This window comes from Ursus arctos, unplaced genomic scaffold, assembly GCF_023065955.2.
Source record: "Ursus arctos isolate Adak ecotype North America unplaced genomic scaffold, UrsArc2.0 scaffold_5, whole genome shotgun sequence".
Lineage (NCBI taxonomy): Eukaryota > Metazoa > Chordata > Mammalia > Carnivora > Ursidae > Ursus > Ursus arctos.
The window spans coordinates 78,845,182-78,865,778 of NW_026623067.1; the positions used below are offsets into that span (position 1 = coordinate 78,845,182).

General features: G+C 33.5%; 1 protein-coding gene across 2 annotated transcripts in view; it reads right to left on the bottom strand.

Annotated features, from left to right (window-relative positions):
* CHD1 (chromodomain helicase DNA binding protein 1) overlaps nt 1-20,597 on the bottom strand; it is a 72,760-nt gene that overhangs the window by 3,957 nt on the left and 48,206 nt on the right. Inside the window, exons 23-36 of one of the 2 annotated variants that reach the window (XM_026498564.4) lie at nt 19,798-19,974; nt 17,110-17,270; nt 15,751-15,792; nt 14,485-14,615; nt 13,427-13,565; nt 13,050-13,200; nt 11,768-11,890; nt 10,814-10,942; nt 10,092-10,355; nt 9,606-9,746; nt 4,637-4,815; nt 2,353-2,449; nt 1,355-1,406; nt 641-851 (exon numbers count right to left, since the gene is read on the bottom strand). In XM_026498564.4, coding sequence (XP_026354349.2) covers nt 641-851; nt 1,355-1,406; nt 2,353-2,449; nt 4,637-4,815; nt 9,606-9,746; nt 10,092-10,355; nt 10,814-10,942; nt 11,768-11,890; nt 13,050-13,200; nt 13,427-13,565; nt 14,485-14,615; nt 15,751-15,792; nt 17,110-17,270; nt 19,798-19,974 — 1,997 coding nt within the window. The remainder of the gene's footprint in view (nt 1-640; nt 852-1,354; nt 1,407-2,352; nt 2,450-4,636; nt 4,816-9,605; nt 9,747-10,091; nt 10,356-10,813; nt 10,943-11,767; nt 11,891-13,049; nt 13,201-13,426; nt 13,566-14,484; nt 14,616-15,750; nt 15,793-17,109; nt 17,271-19,797; nt 19,975-20,597) is intronic. The other variant, XM_026498565.4, reaches the window with a different exon arrangement.

The following is a 20,597-nucleotide window of genomic DNA, read 5'->3' on the forward strand; positions in this document are numbered from 1 at the left end:
CTAAAATGCAAAGAAAATCTACTGATTTATTTCTGATCTTTATTCTGTTTTTTCTTTTGCTTTTCATAATTATCATTAACTGATGAAAATATTCCTTTACCAAGTAAAATGTACTTTGTTATTATTATATTAGGTTGTTTACTACTCAAAGGCTTCAAATCACAACAGACAAAAGTTTAAACTCAATAAAGTGTTTTCACATCAGTTAATTTTTTCCCTATGTGTTTTTTTAATGGAATTGAACAGAGAACTCCGCCCACCAAATTTCAGTCATATTCCATTGAGTTTTTATTTTACTCTATTACTGTATTTTGAAGAATATTTGAGTCAATATTCTCCTAAAACTAACAAAAATGAATCCTATGACTTATTATAGAATTCCCTACACTTTCATCTCTTACTACACACTTTGATCTCAAATTTAGAATTAAAAAAAAAACATTTTATAGAAATTCAGTTCTCAGTATTAGCAAAAAGTACAATGTATCAGGGTTTTTTTTATTTATAAACAAACACCTTTATTTCACTTAAGATTTGTTATGATTACCTGAATACTGAATTAACTGATAAGGTCAAGTACTGTAAATTAAAAAAAAAAAACCTGAATAAGCAAAATTTCAAAACTAATTGTCCAGTTTACCTGCTTTCTTGCTTGTAATGATCCCAGTCACGATGATCTTTACCATTACTAAAAGAAGAATAGGGTCTTTTCCTAGAGTCACTCTTTTTGTAAGAATCTCCCTGATGTCGGTCTTTATGATGATCATGATACTGAGATAAGTGTCTATCAGATGAATAACTATCCCTGCTGCTATCATCGTGATTTGTATTCTCTTTTAATCTTTCCACATCTGTTAGATGAAAGAATACAGCTTTTGTTAATGACGTAAAAAAAAAAAATACATGGTAAACAAAAGTAACTTTGCTGCTAGATTATAAGAACTCCTACTTCAACTCCAGAAAAACAAATTCAGTTGCCCAACAAAGACTTTAGAAATGGTCTATAAAGGCAGTACAGTAAGGCCTACGAAAGGGTTACTGTATTCTGAAACGTGAAAAAAATACAACTGAAAAATTTAAGGCCCAATGTCTTCTCAGACTACAGACTTGCACCAATAGAATACATTATTATTCGAAATATTATTTTTCAAAAATATATTCACTTTAACAATTATTCTGTAAGTTCTATAAACTGACAAAAGGTTGATTTATGGAAAGGTTAATAAGCTAAAAAGGATTACTGTTTAAGATAACAGATTTGATAATGAAAATGTGGGTATATAGTATATAAAACAAACCTGAAAGAGGAAAACAATTTTTAAATTTATTCGCTAAAACAATTAGTAACACTTACCTGGATTTCTAATCACTTGAGCATTCAAGTTGCTGTTCTGGTCATTATTTTGCTAAAATAAATGCACATACATAAGAATCTTTTAAGTGGCTTCAAATACCCTTACAAAATAGGAAAAAGAAAAAAAAACAAAAAACAAAAAACATGCCCTAAAAGGAAAATCCTGATGCTGAAAGAAGTCCTCATATATTAGAGTGTATAAATGCATCACTTCCAGATACCTTTTTTTTAAAGCAGACTATTTGCACCATGACTTTCTTAAAAATTTGACTTTGAATTTTAGACTTACAGAAAAGCTGAAAAAAACAGTACCCAGAGTTCCCATATGCCTTTTACCCAGCTTCTCCTAATGTTAATATCTTACATAACACCACAGCATAATCAAAACTGAGTAATTACTAACATTGGTATAATACTATGAATTGAACTAGAAACTTTATTCAAATTTTACATTTTTCCAATAAAATATTTTTTCTGCTCCAGATCCAATCGGGTATTCCATATAACACTGAGTTTTCATGTTTTCTTAGTTTCCTCCAATCTAGGACAGCTTTTTAGTATTTTTCTTGTCTTCGATGACCTTCACACTTTTGTAGAGTACTGGACAGTTATTTTGTAGAACATCTTTCAGTTGGGGTTTGTCTGATATTTTTCTCATGATCAAACTAAGGTTATGCATTTTTGCTAAGAATTCCACAAAAGTGATGTACCTTTCTTAATGCATGTACTAAGGGTTCATGATGTTAACCTTGATCACATGTTTAAGGTGGTTATTAAACATCTTGGAAGAGATACTCTTAGACTATGCCAATTATCTTATTTTTATGCCAATTTTAGCTTCCTCTAGAAGATCCTACCTACAACTTTTATCATGCTCTAACAGTGATTTTATATTTCCTTCATTCGTTCTACATTTATTAATTGAATTCTTCTATAAAGAATAATGTCTCAGTTTTAGTAACATAAATTAAAGGAAAAAATATGATGCATTAACTTACCTGAGATTCCTGCCGTTTTTTAATAGCATGTTTATATAATTTATGTAATTTTCTTGCATCAAACTCCGTAAACTTAGATACAAAAATCCACAGGTTTCTAGAAGAAAAACAGGTAAATTAGTCTGGTGAAAAATATTTAGTTTTTTCATGGAACCACTAACCACTACATAGAAACACACATATTTATTAGCCTTCTATGGAACAAAGTCTAAGGACATTATTTCTAGTATTTTAAAAACTTTATATGGTGAAGACTCCAATCTTTCTTTCTTTTTAAGTAATCTCTACGCCCAACACTGAACTCACAACCCTAAGATCAAGAGTTGCATACTCCAACAACTGGGCCAACGAGGTGCCCCCATAATGGATAAGACTCCAAATGAAACTAACCATTAAGTTTTACTTCTCTTCCAAATCCCTTCCTTTTATAATCTTTTAGAGTGAAAAGTAGTAATCCATCCTAATCTGAAACCAAAAAGATGTAAACTTACAAATCAGGAAGGGACTCATATTATGATTCATATTACTATAAAAGAAACAAGCTATGTTAGTAGTCTGACTAAAGATACCATCAGATAATATGGATTAAGCTTGTTTAAGAAGGGTCCTAAAGTGTGTTAAAGAGCAACTGTATGGGAGCCATTTACAGAGAAACTAACTTTGGATCCTGAATATAGAAAGAGAATGTGGTTATATTTCCACTTAAGCCTTATATATATATAATTGAACTTTACTGTATACTTGTTCTATGGTTCTATGGTTTGGGGGTCATCATATGAGTTGAAAGAGCTTGAAGTAAGATTTACTTATTTATTTCAGACAGAGAGAGAGAAAGAGCATGCAAGTGAGAGAGCGAGCAGGCAGAGCAGCAGAGGGAGATGGTTCGATCCCAGGACCCTGAGATCACAACCTGAGCCAAAATCCAGTCTCAGATGCTTAACTGACTGAACCACCCCGGCGCCCCTCCTCATAATAACATCTTATCATTATCATTCAACTGAAAAATATACAGTGCCTTATATATAGTTTATAAAGGGTTTCAAGTACAGATGATGTTTTTTTGCAGATGATTACTAGTGGGCTCAGAGATATACCCTAACTGTTCAAGATCACAAAGCCAATAATTAGCCAAGATGGGGACCAAGCATGTCCTGATGCCACTCCAGGAATCATTCCGTGGCATTATAAGCACATGACTTCAGGCTATTATTATTGTCCATGCATGGCTTCAGTGTCTTCAGACATGACAGCTCAGTTTCATTTGTTTTCAAAAGCCTAGTGATCATAATCAACTTTCTGTCTCCTCTAACATGGGTCCTGGTGGAGTTGAAGAAGAAAGGGGACAAGGATAGAATCTTTAGCGTAATCATCAGTCCTTCAGAAATATGTCATTATTACAGTTTTTGCTTTGATGTGTAGCTGCACTGCATACAGCAAGGAAATCAGCAGACTAATAAACTGATATGACTGGGTTGTGGTCATTCTGTAGTATTCTTAACTTGTCTAGTAGCTTGGCTTAACACTGATCTGAATCTGGTAGTCATTAAGTGATTTGTATAATATTATAGCAGCTCAGATTTACAATTTTAAGATCAACTGTGCTGCTGTTGCTTCTAAAATAGAGGGGAAAATAAAAGTCTGCATTTTACACTGCTTGAGAATATTAATTTTTACAAGGTTGTATACTTATACCTGGAAGACGAATTGCTAAATTTATGTAATAATAAATTTGTTTGGTACTGCAAGTTCTAAAGTTATTACTAAGAAAAATTTGGCGAACTATAGAAATTTCTAAAAATAAAATGCAATCTGAATTTTAATGAAACAGTTTTCACTACTTCTTTTTTTAAGATTATCATATTATTTGAGAGAGCAAGCACGCACAAGCACAGGCAGGTAGAGTGGCCACAGGGAGAGGGACAAGCAGACTCCCTACTGAGCATGGAGCCCAACGCAAGGCTCAATCCCAGGATTCTGGGATCATGACCTGAGCTGAAGTCAGATGCTTAACTGACTGAGCCACCCAGGCGCCCCTTCACTATTTCGTATTTAAAGGACAAGGTGCCACCTGTGGTTTATCATGATGTATAATTAAGCAATCATTCACAAATAAAAAGCTTTAAAGTTAAAGGAAAAAAATGAAAACAATCACCCTCAGATTACCTCTTTAAACATTATTTTGTTACCTAAACTTCAGAATAAGAAAAATAAATTGAAATATAAGACACAAACAGATGGTTACATAATTACAAATTTAACATTTCCTGAGAAGTACATCACTTACTTTCTCCACTGCTTGATTTGTTCAGGATTTGTATACTCTTTCAGACATTCTGTGATATGGTCTCCAATTTTTATTAAACACTGTCGAGTATGCTCCAGTTGTTCTCTTTCTGAAAGGCCTTTTTCAGGCCTATCAAGTTGTTTCAAAGCTGCTTTGACAGGCCTCATCCTTTCTTTACACTTTAAAATGGGAAAATAAGAACATACATTAAAAATAAGAATTCAACAAAGATCCACTTCCTTCAACGATATCTGTATGAGTAAATACAGCACTGTTTGATGCTAAAATAAGCATTAAAGCTTGCCTCGCAGCTCTTAAAATATCAGGGTTTTTTTCTCTCAGATTTTCTTCAGAAAGTAAGGTTTTCCATTATCATTTAAATTCAATTCTTGTGTATGTAAAAGCTTCGGCTTTATTTCCTTCTGTAAAAATGGTTATTTTATACCATGTAACACATCACTAAGCAGTCTTAAACAAAGAATGCTAAAAAATAATATATCTCAGAACACAACTTAATCCTAGATTCACTCTAATATAAAATAAAATGTAAAAAAAAAAAATAAGGATCTTCAGGGGCGCCTGGGTGGCTCAGTCGTTAAGCGTCTGCCTTTGGCTCAGGGCGTGATTCCAGAGTTCCAGATCAAGCCCCACATCAGGCTCCCTGCTCTGCTGGGAGCCTGCTTCTTCCTCTCCCACTTCCCCTGCTTGTGTTCCCTTTCTCGCTGGCTGTCTCTCTGTCAAATAAATAAATAAAATCTTTAAAAAAAAAAAGGATCTTCATAAAATAAAATATGCTGGCAAAGCTATTAAAATCAATATAGCTGTTAAGTATAAACTGTCTATTCTTCTAAACCTTTGGGACAAAAGAAAGCTGCTAAATGAATTTTGCTCTTATATTTTAGCTGGTCAGGGAACTGGGGATGCTTGATAGGGACCAATCTTTTCCTTGGTCTATGTATCACCGACATGCCAATAAAAGGATGATATATCAAAAACTATATGATTCAGTTAAAGTCCAACATGTATAATAAAAGCTATAACCTTAAACCAGAACTAAAATAAGAATATTACTAAAAAAGCAAACTATACATAAATTTATGTATACAAATGCAAAACAAATTTAAAATGAACAATAATTACATCCTCAAGTAGCAAAGTTGGGTTAGTTCCAGGAATGTTACGGATGGATCAACCACAGACAATATATTTAGCTGATCCAACGTCATTTCTTTCAAGAAGAGATCCTCATATCACTGCTGTGCAAGGGCCAGTCTTATTAAGTGTCTATATATGTGTGGAATCGTTTCTGAGTATTTTATTCTGTTGTAGTGACCTATTTGTCCATATCGCTTGGAAGTTATCCATCTTCTGTCAGGAATAATTTAAATATTAGAATTACATGCTTTTTAGTTAAAATTAGAACTCAGCCAGGCCTGATGTCTTTTTTTAAAAAGGGAAAATCTTTTCCTTTCTTATTTTTAGCATTACTATCTGTTCTCTACATTTCCTGCTTCTTGCTCAATTTTGGTAGTTTATATTCTGCTAGAAAATGATTCATTCAACGTATATAATTTGAGTGCATACCATGCTCTAAGAATCGTCCCAGACCCAGGAAATAGAGCAGTAAATAAAAGAGATCTTGCCTTTGCAGAACCTGTACTCTAGTAGGAGAAAAGAGCCAATAAATAAACAAGATGCAGTGTGTTGGATGGTGACAACTGTGATGAAGAAAAATAAAGGAGAAAAAGTAGAGAGATTTCTACTTCATGTAAGACTTCAGAGAAGAGTGATGTTTGAGCATATATCTTAAGAAAATGAGGGAATAAGCCATTTTGAACAGAGGGAAGAACAAGTACATATGTTCTAAAACTTGTATGTTCAAAGGAACAGTATAAATGCCAGCGTGGTTGGAACCTACTGAGTGAGGGAAGTAGCAAGAGATGATGGGAGTAATGAGCTAGATACAATACCTTTTAGCCTATTATCATGAATCTTTCATCTTGAGTGAGGGAAAGCCACTCAAGGATTTGAAGCAAAAAAATAAGAGGGGGTGACTTTAGCCTCTCTGTAACAGTCATTATCACTATGGTTGCTGTGTGGAGTATGCCCTGAGGAACGGAAAGGGTATAAGCACAAGAGTGGGAGCAGTGAAAAATAGCTAGAAGCTATTGAAATGTTCGAGGGCAGAGATGGCTATAGCTTGTAGTAGTATGGAAAAGCCAGTATGACTTGCTCATTGACTGACAGCGGCAAAGAAAAAAGAGGAATTTGTGACTACAGTCTGTGCTAAGGCCAAGGCCTGAAGTTGGGAATTGGAGCAATGATAACAAATGTTTATAAAGCACTTACTAGGTACCAGAAGCTATGTGTTGGGTAAAGGCACCTCATTTGATTCTGGTAGTAGACCTTTGCAACACTATTTATTTTATCAAAGAAACAGAGGCTTATAGTGAAATGACATCAGTCAAACCCAGTTTTGACCTCAAAAGTTGTACTCTTTCTTAACTGTTAAATTATAAATGACATTTAGGAGACAAATCAGTAAGGCACAAAGAAAATCAAGAGGTGTCCAATTAGGCAAAGATGTGATGGAAAATGACGACCAAGAAAGGCCACTGAATTTAATAATCAGAGCTATTCCCAAATAAAATCCCAATCATGCAAGCTCAGAAAGTCTGGGTCCAAAGTCCATGTTTAAAACTATTCCATTCTTCATCTCCATAATACAAGCGATTTTAAGATCAATCATGAAAGGTAATGGAGAAGAAACTTATGCATTGGGGACAATAGGAAGTTTTCCATTTCAGCAGGTATATGAACAAGTCAGAAGGCTAAGGAGGAAACGTAGGCAAAGAAAGGTGGCAAGAGGTACAATTTCACCTAATTCAGTAATGAACAGGCAGAGTAAGGGAAACAGTTCAAGAGAGTTCAGTCTTCACTTCAGATAAGCAAAAACACACCACCACCTCCCTATTCCCACTCAATAGAGAGGTTTTTTTAAAAAAATTCAACAGAAAATGGATAGAGAGGCTAGATTAAGAATGAGGTCACAAAGAGAAAGGTTAACTTTAAAAAGATGCTAAGGGATCCCAGCATGTAAACCTGAAAAGATAAAAATGAAAAGTCCAGAGACATGTTCAAGTAAATAAGATGGAAGACGGGAACAAGACTGTAGCTTATTCTGACTGTCCCCAACATTCTTAGGGATTGGAGGGATGTAAACAGCCAAAAGTGAGAAGGAGGAAAAAAAAACTGCGGCAGGAACTATTATACTTAAAGAGCATGAAAAATATTTGAAGCTATTATTAGGGCATGCCATGGAATTAGCAGGAACGAATAAATGGGTTCATAGATCAACATTCTCTAGTTAGGGTATGAAGTAGAAGAAAATGGGACAAGAACGTAACCTGGGTATCTAGAATGGTGTAGGAGGTAAAACAAAAACATGATTTTAGAAGTGAAAGTTTCCATCTTTCAAGTATAGCATTTGATTAATACTAGCAATAAAACTGACTTAACATTACAAACCCAAACAGCAAAAAGATTCAGAGTCTAGAGATTATAAAGAGGAAATTTTTTTTAAAGATTTTATGTATCTTTTTGGAGAGAGAGCGTGCGTGCACGTGTGCAAGGGAGAGGCAGAGGGGGAGGGAGAGGGAAAGAATCTTAAGCAGGCTCCATGCTCAGTGTAGAGCCCAACGCGCAGCTCTATCTCACGACCCTGAGATCATGACCTGAGCCAAATCAAGAGTCCAAACTTAACCAACTGAGCCACCTAGGCGCCCCCAAGAGGAAATATTCTTATATGAATATATATATTTACATGTATTTGTGCACACTGTAACTGTATATAAATAAGATACATTTATATCAGACTATAAATTTTCCCTTTAGGTGCTACCAATAATGACATATCTCTTTTTGAAGAATAACTGGTACCTGTCTCATATCATTCAGTCTTTTTTCTCTAATAACATTACTACTCCTTCCTGATTTTGCTCAGCATCTGGATTTTTTAGTCCTTTATCAAAATCAATCTGCTGGCATGTCTATATTCAATAACAACATCCACCGCAACCACTACCAGTCTTTAGAGCAAGCACTAGCTGAAAACTTTCCATGTGTCAACTCTTCTGATCATCATACTTACTTTCCTAACAGCAGCACTCTGGCTCCAGAGCCAGTACATTCAATTGCTATACATAACTGCTTCCCCACACTGCAACTTCACTATAAAGTTTTCCTCAAAATTTGTATCACAATTAATTTCACAGTTGAGACTATTTTGGGTTCCTGATTATATCCAGTAAATAACTCATTTGAAAAAAGGCCAAGATAGATACTCCCTGACTTCGATGAACATAAAAGGATGACAGCATGTAAAACCATTATTTTTTAGACCAGTGTTACTTAAAGTGGCCTATGAACCCACACTAGTCCACAAGGGGGAAAAGGTACAGAAATTTTAGAAACCCTTATATCAATTTGACAGTGCAATTTTATGTCTACTGAATCTAGTAATATAACGGGGCTTACATTTTACATTTTTTCCCCTTATTTACACTTTTCTAATGAAATATTTTCACTCTTTGTTTTTATTGTACTTTCTGTACTGGTCTACAAAAGACTGGAAAAAAAGCTAGTCCTTCACAGTAGATAAGAAGCAATGTTACATAGATAAAAGGTTCAGGAACAGAGAAGTTTACAATTCTAAAGCTGAAGGGAAAAATGTTTGCTCCAAGTAGTCCCTAAATGCCTCTCCTTAAAGTCTTTAATTTATTAAAAAGTTTTTCCAAGTTAATTCTAAATTTAAGATAACTTTCAAAATTTAAATCTATTGCCTTTATCAACCTGAACTGCAGTACTACCCAATTCAAATACACTTCTAAATTAAAAGCTCTAAAAGATAAAATTGTCAATTAAAATATTGTATGAATTCTTACTAATAACCAGCAAGTCTACTACTTACAATGCTGAACGTCTTCTGATCTAGCTCTTCAGATTCTTCAGATATGGGAACTGGTTCACCACTTGCGGTTATATGAACTGGAGCATCTGACACTGAAGATTTCTTGGATCTTTCCTTGCTATCAGACTTGGATTCGCTCAACTAAAGAAAAAAAGAAAATAAAAACAAAAATCCAACAAAAACAAAGGTGAAACGATGAACACTTCCAGAAAACAATTAATGTCTCACTTTATTCTACAATGGTTTGTTCACATTCCATACTGTTTTATCTTTCTAGGAAACCAAAACTAAATCTACTCTGTAATGTTACCCTATACGTAAAGCATTAAAAAAAAAAAAAGATTCAAACCTATTTTTCTCCTTTTCTAGATACCCACATGTATTTTTAAAGAACTCAGTTATTCAGACTGATAGGCAATTTATTTTCCTAAAATGTAAATATGCTGATTGTGTCACTTTCTAAGTGTTACATTATGATTTGCATACCTTTTCTTCCTTTATGTCTTTTTCTTTCTGTATAGCTTCTTTTACTTTGTTTTCTCTTTTCTCTTTAAAATCTTTTTCCTTTATATCTTTCTTATCCTCTTTTTCTTTTATCTCCCTTTTAAGTTCTCTTTTATTCTCTTTTTCTTTTGCTTCCCTCTTTTCTTCTGATTCCTTCTTTATAAAAACATCTGGCTCAGGTCTTTCTTCACTGTCTCTTTCTGTTTTAATTTTTTTATTTGGATGTTTCACAGAAGTGATCTCATCCTGAAAAGTGCAAGTACGGCCAATGTATTACTAACCAAATCTTGACAAAGACTAATTTCTTTTCTTTGCACGACTATGGATTGCATGTATGTGGATTCAGAAAGAAATAACCCAGAATCCCATTAATAATGATACATGCAATGTTCACCTTCCTATAAAAACTAAAGTAAGCCAGTCCCATTCAAAATTCAAGATAAAATTAAAGGAAACAGAACCTCATTTAAATGGCAAACGTTTGAAAAGGAAGGACCTTTGCTCTATTCCTCTTAGTGATATTCTATTAGATGGGCAGAATTCTGTCCCATACATGAGACTATTTGATGAACTACAAAAAAAGGAATTTCAGTACTGAAAAATAAAATTTCAGGTCTTAGTTCAAATTTTAAATGTCAAGTGTACTAAAACATCCTATGTCCCTTTCTAATATAAAAGTCTGTTTTTCTAAAACACATTCTTACCTTGTCATCATCTTCATCAGACTTCTCTGAAGGCAGGGGCGAGGAGTCACTCTTTATTTCTTCTTTCACTTTTATAGACTTCATTGCTTTATTCTTCTTAGCTCTTGCTTTTCTCCTCTTTGACCCTCCCTAAAAATAATTATTTTTATTCTAACCAACTCCACAGATTCAGCCAAAAAAAAACTTCTTAAATACTAAATCTAAAAAGCTAAAAGAACACATATTCCTATGCAACCCTTAGTCTAATGGTAATAAGTAAGCTACACCAATCTTAGAAAGTCAACAAAAGTGATATAACTTAATGAATCAAGTACTATTATGAATAACAGATATTAACTATAATTATTTTTTTAAAAAAGGATTAGAGAAAAGTGGAAGCTGAAAGAAACAGAAGGAAGGTTTTTCACCTTCCTAAATTACTATTATCTTAAACTAAATTTGGTCCTACCAGAGATAGCATTAGAAATATTTTTATTGGTACATAGGTAGTTACTGACACTGTGGTTATAATGCAAATGGTTAAAGGCTGTTAGTTTCTAATCACCTCTTCTTCACCATATTGTTCCTACTTTTTTGGACCCCCCTCATAAATAAGCTCAGTGATCTTTACACTGCACCTTCAGCTCTCCAATACCACCAAATAAAACAGAAATAGAGGATTGACTTCTTAAAAAGTACACCACTCTAAACAAGTTGCCCCCAGTACCTATGCAAACACTAGGAAAAAAACCCAAACAAACAGGATCCCACTTCTGAAAGATAGGACTTACCAGTTTTAACAGGAATGCGAAATAACTTAAGGCAAAGTGTCACCATATGCAAGTTAAAGTTACCAAGTTACAGAAAAACACACTTATAAGGTCATGTTAGCCTCAGATGTCTAGGGCTATCAGTAAACTAAATTTATCTTACTGAAAAGTAAATTGCTCTTTAAGCATCTGAATTTTAACTTACTGCACCAGAAAGTCTCTGAGCTTCTTTTTTTGCAAGATCTCTACTAAGTAATTTGATGAGGTAGTCTGCGCGTGTCTGCAACTGCTTTGCTTGTGGTTTTTTATCAGGATCATCTGGAAGAATCTGAAAAGAAATGAATTTTTTCAGGTTATCTTTAATAAATAATATGAGAAATTTATTGCCTATAAAAGGCTTATTCATTTAAAGAAATACATATAATTTACTGGCAAGTTACAATTGTTAAAATTTGTAGGAATAAACAACCAAGAATGCAAATAATATTTTTTTTTTTTTAAAAGATTTTATTTATTTATTTGACAGAGATAGAGACAGCCAGTGAGAGAGGGAACACAAGCAGGAGGAGTGGGAGAGGAAGAAGCAGGCTCACAGCGGAGGAGCCCGATGTGGGGCTCGATCCCGTAACGCCGGGATCACGCCCTGAGCCGAAGGCAGGCGCTTAACCGCTGTGCCACCCAGGCACCCCGCAAATAATATTTTTTATACCTACACCACAGCAAGGATTTCATTTGCCTGGTAATGAGTTCTAAATATATACATGAAAAAAAAAATCCCTCCATTCAAAATAATAATACAAAGTATGAGGTTACAAATTTCTTTCAAATATACACATATATTTAGCATCTAGTGTTATTAAACATTACAGTACTCTTAGATTTCTTTCCTTTCTCAGTAACAGTATATTTAACTACAAAGTATACAAAAATTCCTCAAATACAATGTATCAGCTATTCAGGTGACCCAAAGCATGCACTCTGAAGATATTTTTACAGTGGGAAATTAAGCTATTCAAGTTTGGCTTCATAAGTAGTGAATGACACAACACCAATATCAAAAGTGACTGTGAAGAAGTAAAATATAAAAAAACTTAAATGATAATAAAGCAATGCCTTCTAGTGTCTTCCAGTCTAGACAAAGAAATGATTTCAGTTGTGGTAGTATCAAATCACTAAAACCCCTAAACATTGTTTGATAATTAAAAAAAAATATTTTGCTCTTGAATAATATGACAGAATGAGAACTTTACTTTAAATGTAGTAATATGAAGAAAAATACACTTACGCCTTAATAATAAAAATATAATTTCAGAGGTACAGTAAAATCTCAGAGATCATTTAAATTCAACCCCTTCATGAAAACCAAGAAGCCAAGGTCATACAGCTAGTTAGAGCCTTGGTTTCCTATCAATCGAGTTTTAACATAATTTAAAAGCAAAAATCTAGTTCAACATCAGTAGTCAACAGAAGCAAGAAATATTTAATACCTTGTGTGTTAAACTGAGGTCAGGATCCATTTTAATCATTTCCCAGCTTCCATATCCATATTCGTAGATACCAATTAACAAATTGGAATCATCTTCTTTGCCCCAGTCTATATCAAAATGAGCTGCCTTTGTGTGGCATGGGATAGTATACCTGTATTAAAGTTAATAACCACTGTCAAGTTTATAACTGTCATATTAAAAATTAATTTTGAAGAACATATTTGAGTTATTGGAACTTCAAGATACCATACCCTATTTTATTTTTAGAAACATTTCACACTAGCCAATGACACAAAAGACATTTTTATTACGTACATACATATCCAAATTACTGAATAACAACAAATAATTTACAATGGATAAAGTAAACAACTCACTGCTTTCTTTCTTCTGGATCTGAAGGAATGGATTTGTGCAATGGTATTAATTCTTCTTCATGGGAGATGACAAGCTTGGCATTCACCTGTACTCCTGATATTCGGAATGTTGGACCTTTCACTTTTCCAAGTCTACCACCTTAATTTTTTTCAAGACATAAAAAAAAAATGAAATACACAATTCTACAAAATACAAAGCAAGATATGCTATTACTTGTATTAATAAGCATTACTTGGTTAGCTATATTCGTAAGTATTACCTGTTTATATTATTGGGGGGGTAGCACTTGCTGGTGAACCTTAAATTTCACTACAAGGTTTTTCAGTACGGACTATAGAGATTATAATATAGCAGATGTGGATTCACAGAAAGCATTTCACAGAAAGCATTTCCATAATTGTTTTCTTAATTGCACAAGATACATCTATTAATCCTGTCACCTTTTTTTTTTTTTTTTAAAGATTTTATCTATTTATTCGACAGAGAGAGAGAGCCAGCAAGAGAGGGAACACAAGCAGGGGGAGTGGGAGAGGAAGAAGCAGGCTCATAGCGGAGGAGCCTGATGTGGGGCTAGATCCCTAACGCCGGGATCACGCTCTGAGCCGAAGGCAGACGCTTAACCGCTGTGCCACCCAGGCACCCCAATCCTGTCACCTTCTAAATGAGTGTTCTAGCGTTAATTTTTTCAGTATACCTTATTACTAAATCTTAACTACTAAATATTTTCATTTAGGTAGATAAATTACAAAATAAGCATAACAAAGTAACTATGCCCAAAGCCAGTATCACATAAGTAAACTATCTTTTCCCAGCCATCGATACTTAAAAATACAGTAACTTCTGATGTTACCAACTAGCTAGAATATACCAGACAGAAAGACTCTACTGCTTTCAAGAAAACAATTCTGTTACCCAGGAATGGTCCTGCTTTGTTTTTTAAACTGTCTTTTAAGAGTGATGAATAGGTAGCTATGATACAATACCCTCCTAACTCAATAAAAGCATTATCTGAAACTTCCATTTACCTCTCTTTAAATCACTCTTGCTTTAATATTACCTGTTCGTTCTGTTCCTGAAGAATTATCTTTTAAAGCTTTAATGCAACCATTATGCACCAATTCTCCTAGTCGTCTGAGGTCTGTCTCTGACTTATCAACTAATTCAGCATCCCGAGCAATTGCATCTAATCTGTTAATGAAATAATACAATTATCAGGTAAATATGCAGAATAAAGTGGTGCCATTTAAGACAGAGTAAGTTTCACTCTACCTCAAGCTCTACAAAAGTCACTCTACATACCCTACAAAGTCTAGTTCACATAGCTGCCACAAGATACATAAAAAAAAAAGGAGTTTAAAAAATGTTAAAAAATTTGGCAGGGAAAATAATTCATTTATATATTCAAGAATAATAAAGTTAACCAATTTTATAGAAAAAAATGGTATATTCCAACTTGAAGATTTTGTAATAATTCTATAAAAGCTTTTCATAACCCGATCAAATCTTAAATTCTAAAGTGGTTAAGCATTGTAATATAGATGACTCTTGAACACAGGTTTGAACTGGACAGGTCCAGTTACATGTGGATTTTTTTCGATAAATACAGTACAGTAACTCTAAATATTCAAAATAAAACAGAAAATATCTTTAAGAGAGTTTCAGAGAGCAAAAATAGAATTGAGCCAATCTGAGTCTTTGCCACTGTATATTCAGACATTGGGCTTGCCGCAACAAAGGACAAAGAATATTCAAATCACCAACAATTACTGAGATTAACCATTAACTTAACACACACACACACACACACACACACACACACACACACACACACCTGTCCTGATAATCCGAATTTTAATAGTTCATATAAAAAGAACTATAATTAGGGAAACTTAAGAAAATTTCCCTAGTAAGGGAAAACAGAACTGGTCTTTAAGTCAAAAGACTAAGCTAGCAACTCACCTTCTCTAAAGGATAAATCTGCTATTTATGAGTTTGTGATGAAAAAGATGGGATAAAAAAAAAAAGAAAAAGATGGGATAAAAGCCTTCGAAAAGTACAACTGTAAAAATGCTGAGTATTTTACAGACATATGTATCTTATAGAAAACTTCATTTGTAGATAAAATTTGAGGGTCTAGAAAGAATTAAGAATATGAAAACTTTTTAAAAAATCTACTTGAAATTTGCTTTCTACAGACTCTGTAAATGATTTTTAAAGCAAATTTAACAAAGTAGCTAAACCCAATAGCAGTATATATATATATAAAGCTGCCAGCATGTAACATACATTCTGTAATTCCATGAGAATGACAAACGTTATTTACCTTTCCAGAGGGCCACCAAATTTCTTGTAACTCTTGATAAACCTAACAGAAAATAATTATTTGGTTTAAATGTGGGCTTCACTCTTTATTAAAAAATAGATTTATAAATATATAGATAAGAAAACAGTTGTTAGTGCAAAAATCAATTCAAGGCACTCTTACTACTAACACAAATGAATAAACCATGCTAACGACAAAAATGTTAAAACATTAAGATATACCAAGTAAGACAAGACATATTTTAATACCCAGGATGATGTTTAGAAACCAATATAAATAAAACAATAGAAGCTAAATTTTATTTGAGAAATTACTTTATTATTTTCACAAGACAAGTTCAAGGCTACCACAGGAAGTGTGTCCAGAATTATCAATCAATCATACTACACCTCCTCACATTCCAAGTACCAATAAAGTTCACTGAATAATAGCTTTATTTCAGATGTATGGTATAATACCAACAATGGAAAATAAAAATTTACTTAAGAACAAAGCTATCCAAGTGGTTGATGGATGAGGGAAAATATCCAGGAAAAGCAGAAGCTGAAATGTTCTTCAACTAAAGACAGAAAGTCCAGCAAATCAGGTGGTCATAAAAGTACCCTTAATAAAATCTAACAATATATTTAGTTTTCTGGCAGAAAGAATGAGGAAGAACTTTATCGGTCAGGTCTATGATTTAAAAGAAAAGAGTTACAATGGCTTGAAAAAAACAACAAACTCTCAAAATATAACAATGAGCAAACCTTTTTACAAATTTCATAAGCAAAAATATTACATAAACAAAAGTAGGCTGTTATCCCATTCCCCTTATATATAAATGTGTATAAAGAAACAAACATATTTTGAAAGAAAACTATGATTTATCCTACATGGCTATCTTACCTCAATTCCTACTTGGACATACCAGAAATGCTTTATCAATGTTACTTTCAAAAAGCAAATCTCCTCAGTATTAAAAAACTACAAAAATATGGAACTAACGTATTCCTACATAAAAATAGTAATCTTGGGAGTCATTAATGTAGGGAGAAATTTTAATAAATAAATCTAATGTACTAAAATATACATTCATTATTCAAAAGGGCCACTATTCTGAACCACATTAATAAAACCAAAAAAATTTAGCAGTCTAAGTAGACTAACAATAAATAACATGCAGAGATTAGATACCAAACTTTATTTTTCATAGCTATAATGAAGACCCAAAAGCAGAACCATCCAATCCCTACACAATTATTATATATTTGCCTCCTCTAAAACTTTTATTTTAATCTTTGAAAATTATGGGATTTGTATATTTTAATTTCACCTTCTAATAAAATCAAGTTGAAGAAAAATAGTCTTATGTCATCTTACCGCCGAATTTCTGCGTCACTAAATCCTTTGATATTCTCTCGAGGAATAGTCCGTGGTCTTCCACGTTTCTTTGGCCTTTTCCTTTCTGAGATCGAGTCACTATCAGATCCAGAATATCTCCTACTTCTACTGCGCCTCCCTTCACTTCCATTAAAACTAATCTGGAATTGGAAAACAAAAATTTATCCAACCTTAGACTAACGAAGGCTTCTAACTGTTAAGTGCAAAGAAAACATTCCAAAAGAAAAGATTGAGAAAATTAACAAATTCAAATGTCTATCAAAAAACTTTCCATAAATAATATTAAAAAGCAAACAAAACATAGAAAAACATAGCAGGTTAATGACAGAGTTATTAACGGCCCTAACATTTTTAAAAACATTCTTATAAATCAGAAGGAAAACACAAAATTGTCTTTTTTTAAAGATTTACTTAGAGAAGGAATGCACGTTTGTGAGGAGGGGAGAGGCAGAGGGAGAGGGAGAAAGAGAATCTCCAGCAGATTCTCCGCTGAGCACAGGGCCTGATGCTGGATTTCACGATCCCTGAGATCATGACTTAAGCAGAAACCAAGAGTCGGACACTTAACCAACTGAGCCACCTAGGTGCCCCCAAAATTGTCCTTTTGTAAAAATGAGAAAAATTATTAACAAGCAATTAATCAAACAGCATAAACATAGAATTAAACAACCTCAACAGTAAATTATTTTAAATGAGAATTAAAGCAACAATATTTATTTATAACACCCATTATTTAACAGAAATATCAAAACATATTTTCTATAAGTCTCTGGAATTTTTCCAAAGTCAAAGTGCATTTTCTGAACCCCTAATATGCTGAAACGAAAGTCAAAGACAGTATTCAGTTCTTACTCATTGTAACCTCCTCTCATCCCTTCACAAGAAGTAATATAATGCTGCCTTTCCCGCGTACTATGAAAGGAAATCATTATGGGGTTGGCAGAAATAAACACTAACAAGAAACTACATACATGGTCACTTTCAGACCAAACACATTATTTGGCTCCATTTCTGCCTATTGATAGGATGTCCCAACCCCAACAAATCTCATCTACAAAATCCTAACTTCTCTTACACATGTCAAAATCACAAGGCAATCTAATAGTCTAAAGTATAAGGAAATACAGCAGAGCTTGTAATATGGAACTTGAACACTGGCTCACCTGTGAAAAGCATGAGTTGTAGACACCAAATAACAAATAAGCAGGCAAAAAAAAGTTAGCTAAAATTTGCTAAGGGCTTCGTTTGGGTGACTATGAGAGTACAGGGTCCCTGGAAACAGAAGGGATGGAGAACAGAACCTGCACCCCTCTGCGACACTCCTCAAAACTCTGAACAGGTGCTCATGAGTAAGACTGGGCAGAAGATCAGAAAAAAACTTTCGTTCCAGATGATGGCCTGGAGAAAGGGAGCAGTTTTCTTAATGCACTGAGGGCACCACACCGCACCACAGTGCACCACACCACAGTGATGGGAGAAGACACAATATAGTTGTAGGAAAAGAAAAAGAAAACAAAACACTCTACCCCTGGGGAAAGGATAGCAGAACAACGACTAAGCAATTCCCTTATTTGCCTCAGACTCAAAATTTAAGAGGCACCAAAAAAGCTCAGTAATCAAGACAAATATTCTTGCAATGCAATATTCTAAAAAACAAAAGCTAATTCAAACAAAAAAAAACTAGTATTGAAGTTTCTTTCCTTTTGTTGCAGGATCTGATGTAGCCTGGCATGGCCCTCTTACCATTATTTAAAAATCTCCTATTTTCTTCATTTGGGCCATAAAATAAACAGCAATAGATTTTTAAAAATTCACATCATACAAGGCATGCTGATGATGACCGAATTAAACTAGAAATCAATAACAAAGATAATCAGAATATCTCCCAAGTATTTGGAAATTAAACATATTTCATAACAACAAAAAAGAACAAAAACAAACCAACAAAAAATACCTACGGGCCAAAGAGTACGTCATAAGGCAAATTAGAAAATACTCTGAATGAATGAAAATGAAAACACGACAGGTATCAAAATTTATAAGATTCAAAAAAGGCAGTGCTTAGAGGGAAGCTTGTAGCATTAAACGCTGATAGTATTATAAAAGAAAGGTCTTGATTAAATTGTCTTAAGAATACATCTTAAGACACTAAAAAAAGGGGAGGAAGTTAAAGCAAAGCCAAAAAGATAATAAAGAGCAGAAATCAATGAATTTGAAACAGAAAAATAAATGGATGATTTTTGGGGAGATATTATGAGTAACTTTATGCCTATAAAAATTCAACAACTTAGACATAAATGGACAAATTCCTTGAAAGAAACAAACTATCAAACTCACTCAAAAAAGGAATATTCTGAATCGTTCTATATTTATAAAGGAAATTAGACTTAAATATTCTAACAAAGAAAACTCCAAGCCTAGATGGTTTCCCTGACAAACAGTGCCAAACATTTAATGAAGAATACCAATTCTATACAAACTCTTCTCAAAAGCAGAGGAGGGGTGAACACTTTCCAACTTATTTTAAGAGGCAAGAATTATTAAATCAGATGAAAACACTATAAAAGAAAACTATGGGCCAGTACGCTTTATAAACAAAACCAGATGAGTCCAGGTATGAATACCCTCACAACAACAGACATAATCTTTTAAATTTTAAAAGGTCACCTGTTTTGCACAGTTTCTCATTCTTGGGAGCATATAAATTTCTTCAAGTTCCTTTTGTCTTTCTTCCTCTTCTAATCGTCTTCTTTGATCTTCTGGAATTATTTCTTCCCAATTCTTTGAATTTCTTTCTGGTTCCAACTCAATGTCATCCTCATCCATATTTGAAAAGTTGGCAACCTTAAATTCCAGAATTTTAACAGAATAAGCATTAAAGAAAACCTCATCTTTAAACTACATTTTGTACTTTAGGGGAGAGGAAGTGACATACCATAATAAGACAATAAAACTTAAAACATCCTCAGGATAATGAATATGACTATGGATGAAACCAAAAATGACTGCTAAGCTATTTAAGTTCTTTATTAGTTCTTTATTATTTATTATTAGGTCAAAGTAGAATAAACCAAAAGACTTCTAAGAATAACCCTCTTTTGTCCTGCTGCTCAACAAAATTAGCTGGGAGAACAAAATAACTTATAGTAACATGCTAATCATCTTCTGCAGAAAATACCACACCAGTCCATTAACTACAAAGTGCTGTAGAACAAACCAATATTCTTATTTTTATGATCATAAAAAGTAGTACAAAGAGTTACTAACAAGACATAAAGAACTCTAGGTCCACAGATAACCTTACTTAGGTTCCTAGTTTCTTTATCTTTAAAAAAAGGGATAGAAAGAGCTCACTAACGTTTATCAAGATTAAATAAGATAATACATTTAAGGAACTATGAAGACTCTGGTATACAGAAAGGATTCGTTAAAGCTAACTGCCAACAGTGGCACATTAAAACTTAAAA